At 34.8% G+C, this 9924-nt stretch overlaps 1 protein-coding gene and 1 long non-coding RNA gene across 3 annotated transcripts; one reads left to right on the forward strand and one right to left on the reverse strand.

The window, feature by feature from the left end:
* Positions 1-253: 253 nt before the first annotated feature.
* LOC126715563 (receptor-like serine/threonine-protein kinase SD1-6) lies at positions 254-5442 on the reverse strand. Its single transcript, XM_050416221.1, has 7 exons — positions 4230-5442; positions 2988-3119; positions 2704-2885; positions 1679-1889; positions 1194-1431; positions 957-1107; positions 254-849 (listed from the first exon to the last, which is right to left on the reverse strand). The coding sequence occupies exons 1-7, from the start codon at positions 5314-5316 to the stop codon at positions 541-543; spliced, it is 2310 nt and encodes a 769-aa protein (XP_050272178.1). The 5' UTR covers positions 5317-5442; the 3' UTR covers positions 254-540.
* A 1564-nt stretch (positions 5443-7006) lies between these two features.
* LOC126715565 (uncharacterized) lies at positions 7007-9924 on the forward strand. 2 transcript variants are annotated; one of them, XR_007651873.1, is made up of 3 exons: positions 7007-7339; positions 8412-8473; positions 9714-9924. It is a non-coding gene; the product is annotated as an uncharacterized LOC126715565 (long non-coding RNA). The 2 variants fall into 2 exon arrangements; XR_007651874.1 differs by having other exon boundaries at positions 7025-7339; positions 8412-8500.

Raw genomic sequence — 9924 nt, forward strand, 5'->3', positions numbered from 1 at the left:
GAAGTAGAGAGTAGTGGAGGAGGTAAAGAGGCAAAGAGGGAAGGGAAATGTTGGAGAAAATCTAACTGTAGGTGTGGATTAATAGAGAGAAGAAGAGGTTTTTGTTTTTGTTATTATTATTTTTTTTTGAGAGTAGTGAGAAAAAAAGTTTAAAGGAGAAAATAAGTGGATGATGTGGCTCAATGATTGAGTAGTAAAATTTATTGCATATATATATATATATATATATATATTTCGAATGATGAAAAGAAAATGACACTCAATGTTTAAAGGAGCTTTCAATATAGACAATAGATAATTAGAGTTTATGATGGCGTGTAGTGCATCACGTTGGCCACCAATAATTAATTTTGCAATGGACAATCAATATATATATATATATATATATATATATATAGATTTGGCCAAAGGAAGATGAAGGCAATAAGGTGTATGAATTTGTGATGAGGCTTCCAAGCACAAATATTAACATGAAGTAAGAAAAATCAAAGCTTTACACTTTCTTTCATACTTTAAATATTTCCACAGTCATCAGCAGTCTCATCGGGGTACTACCTGAGAAATTGTTGCATCATCTACTGAACACATCTTTTCCTGCAATAGACATTTTTCTTCCTCATTTTCATCTCTTTGAATCGAAAAGGCAGGCTTTTTAGGATTGTTGATGGCTCCAGTTTCATTCTTGAGCATTGAAGAAACCTCTAACATGGATGGTCTATCAACAGGGTTTTCCTGGACACATAAGAGGGCCACTTGCATGCATCTTAGGAGTTTATAATAAGAACAAGAATCATCCAGTGATGGATCAATAAACTCAAACCCTCTGCCCTCTTTCCACAGCTCATATGCCTGCAATAATTACCACATTTATAGCTCAAATACAAAACTTCAAATTACAATAATCTAAATCACAATATGCTAGAATCATAGAAAGTATTACCAAGTAATTCACTTACATAGTCTAAAAGGTTCAAATTATCATGTGTCCCATAATAACGTGTATTTCTCTTGCCACTTATGATTTGCAAAAGTAGAACTCCAAAACTATAAACGTCGTATTTCATGGAGTATATTCCTTTTTTTACATATTCCGGAGGAACATAACCACTGCAAAGCATGTCATAATGAAAACGATGAGTATTCCAAAAAAAAAAAAAAAAGTTGTATATTTCATTAACGGGCATTTTACTTACTATGTTCCAACAATCCGACTTGTGTTTGCTTCATGTTCATCCTTTCCGAAAATTCTAGCCAACCCAAAATCTGATATCTTAGGAATCATCTCATTGTCCAGTAAAATGTTACTAGCCTTTAGATCACGGTGAACTATAATAAAATTTGAGTATTCTTGGAGATATAGAAGGCCCTGAGTAACGCCTTCAATGATGTCTACACGTTTCCTCCAATCTAAAAGAGAGCATCTAGGTGGATCTGCAGCAAGTCAAATGAGTACTTTATTAGTTATTAAAAAATGTGGGGGAATGAAATTCACAAATAATGACCCCTCTTTGAACTTAATTGTCTAGATTTGGTTCTTTGAAGCGTATATGAATGCCATCCTCTTGGGGATGTTGTGGAAATGGTTAGACCCATTTAAGCTTTTGAGTAAAAAATTACAGGTTGCTCAGCATATGCATGCAAAAACTATGATGCGAAGTATGAAAATCAATTTGCTGACCAAAGAGGTAGAGATCCAAGCTTCTGTTTGGCATGTATTCATAGATCAACATATTTTCTTCTCTCTCAGTGCAATATCCCAAAAGTCTAACTAGATTTACATGTTGCAGTCTTGCTGTAAGTGTAACCTCATTTTTGAACTCTTCAAGGCCTTGGTTTGAAGTTCTTGAAAGTCTCTTTACTGCTATCTCCTGTCCATTCCGTAACTTGCCCTATGAAACCAACATTCATTGTTAGTATTATATGCCAAAGATAGACATTTGAGCCATACACAATTCTGATCATTATTTACCCCAATAATATTATCTGATATAACTAACAGTTGAAATATAAAGTGCACAAACAGACACACGTGCTAATGTCTAGTCCCTTTCATGGTGCAGCTGTTCAGAGAAAAGATGATAGCTAGAAGGAAGGGTAAGACAAACAAATTGGCTATTTGGTATGAGGTCTTAAACTAACACAAACATTGTTCAGAAGACAATGCTATCAGCATAAGAATCCTCATAAAGAGTTGGAGATTATCTGTAGCAATCTCTTGCAGAAGGGTTGCTTATGTATTCAGCGAAAAATGGAAAAGAAAAAATGGTTGCTTATGTCTTCAAGTTAATATTACATAATAATTTTGATGGGAGGGGGATTTTAACCCTAGATGTCTCATTTGGAAACACTAGGAGACGCCAACCAATTGAGCTACAAAACTCTTGGCAATATTACATGATATTTTAAAGGGGAATTCTATAAATTGTGTCAAGCGTGCCTTTTATACAGAGTTAAGCACAGAAAAAGTAATGCACTTATTGTGGTTGGAGAATTTTAATAAGCAAATAGAAGATCTGAAACCTTCAAATGGGATGAAAATAAAACGAAGTGATTCCTCACCCAACTTAACCTGATCTCCCTAGTTTCCACGATCTGACATTGATGGACAGGTTTTTTTTTTTTGGGTTAAATAGTATTTGGACACTATTTTAAAATCAATATCCACATAAAGCATTAAACAATGGATGAATTGCCAAATAATACCTTGTAAACAGGTCCGTATCCACCTTCGCCAAGCTTATTCTCACTTGAAAAGTTATTGGTAGCTGCATTAATGGCAGAATAACTGAATACTTGCAGATTAGAAGCATTGCCGTTAAGGTCTTCAGCAGCTAATATTTTAATTCGGACTTTATATAATAATCTTTTGACACTATCTATACAGCCTGTAACCAAAAAGAAAGACAAGAGAAATGTTTAGCATCTCCATCTTATATATGGTTGTTGTGAACTTTATCATGAGGTGGTCTCAGAGTTGCAAAAATTACATCTTGACTTGATGACTCTGCTCTGTATGTAACATATAATGCTGCTCAGCAGAAGCGTGACTGCAACGGCTGTAGGCAGAATTATTAACAATCTATGACTCTTATTATGTTGATCCTCATCTTCCCCTTGAGCTGCAAAGGTATTTCAATTATGTTGATTAGAATGTCTCAAGAGGATGCGTAATACGTGCGCATGGGCAGGCCACAAGAATATAACGATAAACTAGAATATTACAAGAATAAATAATTTGTGATCAAATTCAGAACCAGGCCTTTGGGCAAAAATGTAATGATAGAGTTCTTATCCCCTTAAATGTAATTTTATATATGGTCTGAATTCTAATTTAACCACCATTAACTATATTTCTGATATATCAGTCTCTTCATGTGGCAAGTACAAGCTCAATGAGATATCAAAGCCAAAGCATGAACTCTGTTTTACTAAACAAATGATTATGATATTCAACCCCTGTTCCCTAATTTCGCAATTTTAGCAAGCAGTTAGTTGGGGTCACAACCGAAACCTGAGTCTGTCTCCAATTGTTGGGAAAAACAACCCACTTTATGGTGAGAGCAAAGTCTCAACCAATATTGCTAATCAAGAGTGAATTTACCAATACAAAGGTAATGAAAGTTAACCACAACAAATACCGAGGCTAAGCTAGCAAGATATGTAATATGGAATGTAAGAGACAAACCATCAAACACATAGAGGCCATACACAATATGTTCGATGATTTGCCTCCTAAATTTCATATTACATATCTTACTTGTTTATCCTCACTATGTGTTGGGACTAACTGTTTTTATTTTTATTTTTTTATATATATTTTTTTGTTAGGTAAATAGGGTGAGTCTGGTTGAGTTTGAACCTTAATGCCCAGATACCATATAGATGTTTTTTTTTTGGTTGGATAATTAAATAGTAACAATGGGGGCAATGGGAGATGAGAATTTGAATCTTGGATGTTTCCATTGAAAACACCAGCAAGTACCAATTGAGCTGCAAGACTCTTGGCCACCATGTTGGAATCACTGGGATATGCCTTGAACGCTTGACTAATTTCTATTAGCTTATGTGTTAGTAAATTCACAAGTGCTTGATAATACTGGTTGAATGAGATGAGACTTTGCTCACCACTAGGTAATTTTTTCCAACGCCAATATCATAAATACGACTATATCAAAATAAAAAGAAAAAGAAAATGACCAATGGATTCCAAGTAGTACATTGTAACCTACCTGCTCTAGAAAGCTCCCAATTATCATCATTCCCGACTTGAAACACATTGAAACCAAGTAGCCCGCTCTGCTTTGCATAAGAAACTTTAGCTTTAACAGCCTCCACATCGTCATAGTTAATCCAAGTCGGCCCAATTGTGCAGAAATTCACCACATAGGTAGCATTATACACTGGAGCAGCTTCAGAAGGAAAGCTTCTAAGATACGGTTTTATGAACTTATAGCCCATGGCACCGTCGGCTGTAACAGCTGGACCGATAGCTGGTGCACCCATTGCATTGTTGTTGGGGTCCAAAAGTGTCCACGCATACCCATGGTAAGGCAAGCCCAAAACCAATTTGCTAAGCAAAAATCCTCTTCTCTTCCACTCTTTTATGCCGCTATCAGTATTAGCCCCATTCTTTGGGTCATATAAAGCCGCATGAGTGTATGTGAAATTGTCGATTCTAGGCACATAGTAGTCATATGCTTTAACATGTACCCAATCCAAGTTTTTCATCATGGACTCAATTGGGTAACTCACTGAATCCAAAGCTGGCAAGTAATAACCAGACATGACCAATAGCAACTCTGACTTGCTAGAGTTTTTTGCCTCAGAAACCACAGCAATTCGCCACTCGTTCAAAAGGGTATCTAAATTGGTCATGTCCGAGATTTTGCTTGGTAGAACCCCACAAAGGTCTATGCCATGAAACCCATAAAACCTTGCTGTTTCTATAGAGGACTGAATAAAAGAATTTCTAAAAGAGGACTGGTTGATCATTGAAAAGAAGATTGGAGAGTCTTCTCTGCCAACCCATACGGACAAAAGCGTTGTAACCAATGGGTTCTTGAGCTTTACAGTGTTGGTGAAAGTAGAGAACTTTTGTTCGGTGGAGGAGTTGATAGAGAGGTGGTAGTTGGAAGAGTTTATGTAAGCAAAAGCACATAGTAGGTGAGTAAAGAGCTTAGAGTTTATATCAGAAATGACAGTTTCACTACCTGAATAATAATAACCAGCTTTAATCCAGGATTGTTGGGTTGAACAGTAGGATTTGAGTGGCAGAGAGTGGAGGAGGAAGAGTAGGGTGACAAGTTTGAACGCCATTGAAAAATGATGTCTGATGCTTTGGTAGCTGGTACCTTGACAAAGCGTAACTATATTTAGCTAGAGATAAACAAGACCATAACTCCATAAGGAATAGAAAAATGTTAAGGAATACTCAACACAATGACTTGCGTCTAGATTTCGTTGGAGAATAACAATTCCTTGCCGACACGGGAAACGTTGAGAATTCAAACTCATGACGTGGCGTCTTCAAGTTTTTGGTTGCATTTTTCACGAGGTTGATCGTGCATTAACAAAACGATAAATATGTAATAATAAAGCACACATTTTTTTAATAATTAAAATCGTGAGTTAGAAATATGATTTCGATTTTAAACTGGTGTTTTCTCGCTCATGATTTCAGTTAAAAAAATAGGTGTGGTGATGTGTAACAAGATAATTTATTAAATATGTATGAAATTTGTTGTGAATTTTTATATGCTTCCAGACGCTTTTTTTTTTTTTTTTTTTTTTTTTTAATAAAAAGAAAGACTTATTGATATAATAATGTGGATGCATGACTAATGGGTTGCTATGAAAAAAGGGATGGGCACTTTTAACAAGGAATGTAGATGGTTGGTGACAAAAAATAGCACTTTGAATATTTGGCATAATAATTGGACTAATGGGGTTCCCTTAGAAAGTTGATTCAAGGACCAATTTCCCAAGAAGTTTATTGTTTGGAAATTAAAGATATTATGCTTGATGTGGGGTGGGATTGGGAGAAACTAACATTTGAACTTCCTGATGAAGTTAAGGGATTGATTTGTGCAATTCCCATTTCAACCTTAGGTGGTGGCCTAGACAAGTTGGCTTGGTCCGGGTCACCTAATGGGTCATTTGATGTCAAAAGCGCTTATGGGATTGCTATGAAGTCTTCTAATGCTACTGTTTTCTCGGTTAGCTGGATTTGGAAGATAGATTTGTTGCCAAAAGTTAGATTGTTTTTTTGGTTGTGTGCCCACAATAGTATTGGTGTTAAAGTTTGTCTAGGAAGAAGAGGAGTAGTTCAAGATGAAGTGTGTCCTGTTTGCTGCAATGGGAGTGAAGCTATTTTGCATGCCTTGAGGGATTTCTCCCATTTGAAACATGTGTGGAATCAGCTAGGGGTTACGGCTTCTAACCATGAGTTTTTGGCATGTTAATTTGGTGGATTGGCTGTGTAACACCCCGACCCAATTTTTATAATTAAACTATGTGTTTAAGTGGTTAAGTATTATTAATATTTTAAGCCACTTACTTACAAAAATTAATATAAAAGTATTTAATAAACATATTATTTTATAATGTCATTGAATAAGAATTTTAAAGATTATAAATAATTGAAATGGCTATTTGTATTATAAGTACATATTTAGTATGTGCAAAATTATATTAAGTGGTTTAAGTTATTTGATTTATAATTGTTGGTGTTTAATTAAGTGTATAAATGTAAGGGTTTATATGCAAAGTTATTTTATTATTTGGGCCTTTCTAGAATGTAGAACTATGGGAAGGTGAAATGTATAAATACTAAAAGTTGAAAAGGTAAGTTATCCTTTCTTTCCTAGCAATACACGTGAATCACCCAAGATATTTTGTTGGACTTCTTGGCTGCACCAGAAATTTCCCTTGGTCATTCTTGCTTTACTTCTTTGTTTTATTCCTTCTTTGTTCTTATTGGTTGCACCTTTATCTCTTCTTTGACCTTCTCAAAGAAAGAAGACTCAAGAAACTCTTTTGCTCCCATTTTCCCACGGATCAATGCAAATCAGAAATTTGCACCGCACTTTTCTCTCTTTTGTCTCAAGGAAAGTGCTAGGAAGCTCCCTTGAGTCTTTCTCTTGAGTCCAAGGGTTCACACACCAAAAGAAAGAAAATTCTCTCAACTTTTCTCTCCCTTTCATTCCCACGGGTCCTAAACCAAAAGAAAGAAAATTCTCTCAAGCTCTCCACCTCTCATAATTTTGGGTCCAGCCACTAGGAAATGGGGAAATTCTTCCATGCAAGAGTGATTCTATTTCTCCTTGGAATCAGAAATTTGGTAAGGGTCTAGCTACTCTCACCTTAGAATCCATAATTTCTTCATGGAATCTTAAGAAGTTGGTTTTGTGGTTTGTAAAATTGGAAAGCTTGTAAGTCTATATATATATATATATGCTGTTTTAAGAAGCTTTGAAGTTGTGTTGATGATTTGTTGAAGGTAGATTAGGGTTTTTATTAATTAATGATTTCGTATGATTAAGGAAGTAAGAAAAAGTTAGGAGGAGTATTGTTGATGCTGCTGCTGGGATTTTTTTGGTTGTGCTTATTTTGCTCTAAATGGTTACATGACTGTGTCTAAGTGTTTTATAACATGTCTTATGAGTGTATAAAAAATCCCCATATGAGAATATCATCGTTTGATAATTGTTTGTGAATTTACGATAAAACGTTACAAAGCTGTCACTGTTTCAGATTCTGTGTTCATGCATGTTAAATTATGTATTAAATTGTATATAGTGAATTTGGATGCTAGGGATGATTCCTATGAAACCTAAGACACTTGTGGTTGTTATTGAATTGGTCTCACAGCATTTGGATTAATATAAAAATAATGGTTTAATTTATAAGTTGCATGAAATTCTGTCAGGACAGATTTGAGTATGCCGCCTTGTGTGATTTTTAGTAAATCATGGGTATATACTTTGACTCCGAAATTTTTATGGTTTATACTGGACATACATAGGAGTAGTTATGTAAAATTTCATGACAATTGGATGTGTTTGGACAGCCCGTTTGTATTTTACAAATGGGGCATATGCTGCTGGGATAACACAGTGAACAGTAAGGGACATGCCTAACTTTGAGGATTTAATTCTAAAGTTAAGATGAATGTTTTGAGCTATAATTTTATATGCTCATCCTTTGGTATGTTAGAATCATATGTAAATTTTATGAATTGGTTTCTCTATGATTTAGTACATCATGTGGTCTGATGAATGTATTTTGTGTTTGTGGGAACCTCTTTGAGGTGGGATTAGGACTTCCTTGATTCTAAGAGATAGGCTTTGGGATGAATGTGAAGTTTATGACAAGGAATTATGGATAGTAATAAGTTTTGAATTATGGTTTAGGTGTTACCAGTATCCAAGTCTAAGCTCCTTCGACTTTAGGCTCTCGGTTCCTCTGCTTTCAGGTAAGGGATAAGTTATATGAGCATTTGGTAAGTCATGAGGTTATTTTAAAGTATATTATGCATTAAAATGTTTTTGGATTAGAGATATGGCATGTAATCATTATTCTGACAAAGTTATGTTCGTGAGCTTTCGAAAAACTTATGTATATGATTTAAGCATATTGAAACTATTATTGATTCCACGAACATGATGTTTAATGAAAAGAATGGAAATGTTATTATTATGAAATGTTATGCAAAATAAGAAGTTTCAGTATGATGTAAAAGTATGAAATGTTTTCGGGTTATGTCCTCTGATAATTTGAACTCAGCCAGTAGGGGTTAATTATTGGCTTTCCATGGAAAAATGTTATCTGTTTGGCCATTTAAAGTAGAGGAAATGGGGCTGCCCGTAACTCTAGGCCATTTAAAGTAGAGGAAATGGGGTTGCCCGTAACTCTAATCTGATTAAGGCCTTCTCCCCAATGTGTACGGACGGCGGGGAGGAACAAAACCTGGAGGGGATGTGCTATCAGGCCTCCCAAAGGGGACAATATCATACACACGGGGGCACCCAAATGTGATGAGGCCTTCTCTGTACAGCTTATCAGATATGGACTAACCAATATGATATGAACAGCTATGTTATGTTATTAATCATGAGAGAATTATTTTGTTTAAATGCATTGTGAAAAGTGAAAGCTCTCATGGTAAGAAGAAGTTTCTAATGAAAAGAAAAGCTGTTCATTAAAGATAAAAGTTTCTGAAGTTCTGTTATGCTATAAAGGTAAAGTTTCTGATAAAAGTACAAGTTTATGTTTAAAAGTATTAGATATCTGTTTTTATGAAACGTTAAGTTTTCTGATCATGAAAGTTATAGTATTCTATGAGAAGAGGTTTATAAAGAAAGGTTTTCTTATTGGGTCAAGATGTTTCTAGTTTAATACAAAGTTGCCGAATAATTGATTTACGTTAAAATGATTATTTTTGTAATGAGAATATATGTGGTGACTTTGTAGAAAATGAAAGAAATTTAATCCAAAAGGTTTGGTAATGTTAACTTAATAAGAAAAGGAGAACAATTATTTTCTATGAAGAGCGTATAAGCTATTATGAACAGTATAAAATACTATGCATGAAAAGATGTTCTCCTATTCAAATATTCATAGAATGAAATGATCTGATTTACATGCATCCTTATTGAATTCTCATATATCTTACCTTTACTGAGCTGTGTAGCTCACCCCTTCCACTCTTTCAGTTAACAGGTTTTATTTTGGAGCAGAGGGAGCCTTAGTCGAGTTTGGAAGGAGCTGGTTTTAGTTTTATATGTATAGATCCTAAATTAGCAATTTGATGTTTAGCTTTTTAGTATTGTGTATTTTAGGATCTAAGGAAAGTTGTATACCTTAAAGTATTAAGAGATGTTTTATGTGAAAGTGTGGAAATTAAATGATTGGTGGATTATGTTA

This window comes from Quercus robur, chromosome 2, assembly GCF_932294415.1.
Source record: "Quercus robur chromosome 2, dhQueRobu3.1, whole genome shotgun sequence".
Lineage (NCBI taxonomy): Eukaryota > Viridiplantae > Streptophyta > Magnoliopsida > Fagales > Fagaceae > Quercus > Quercus robur.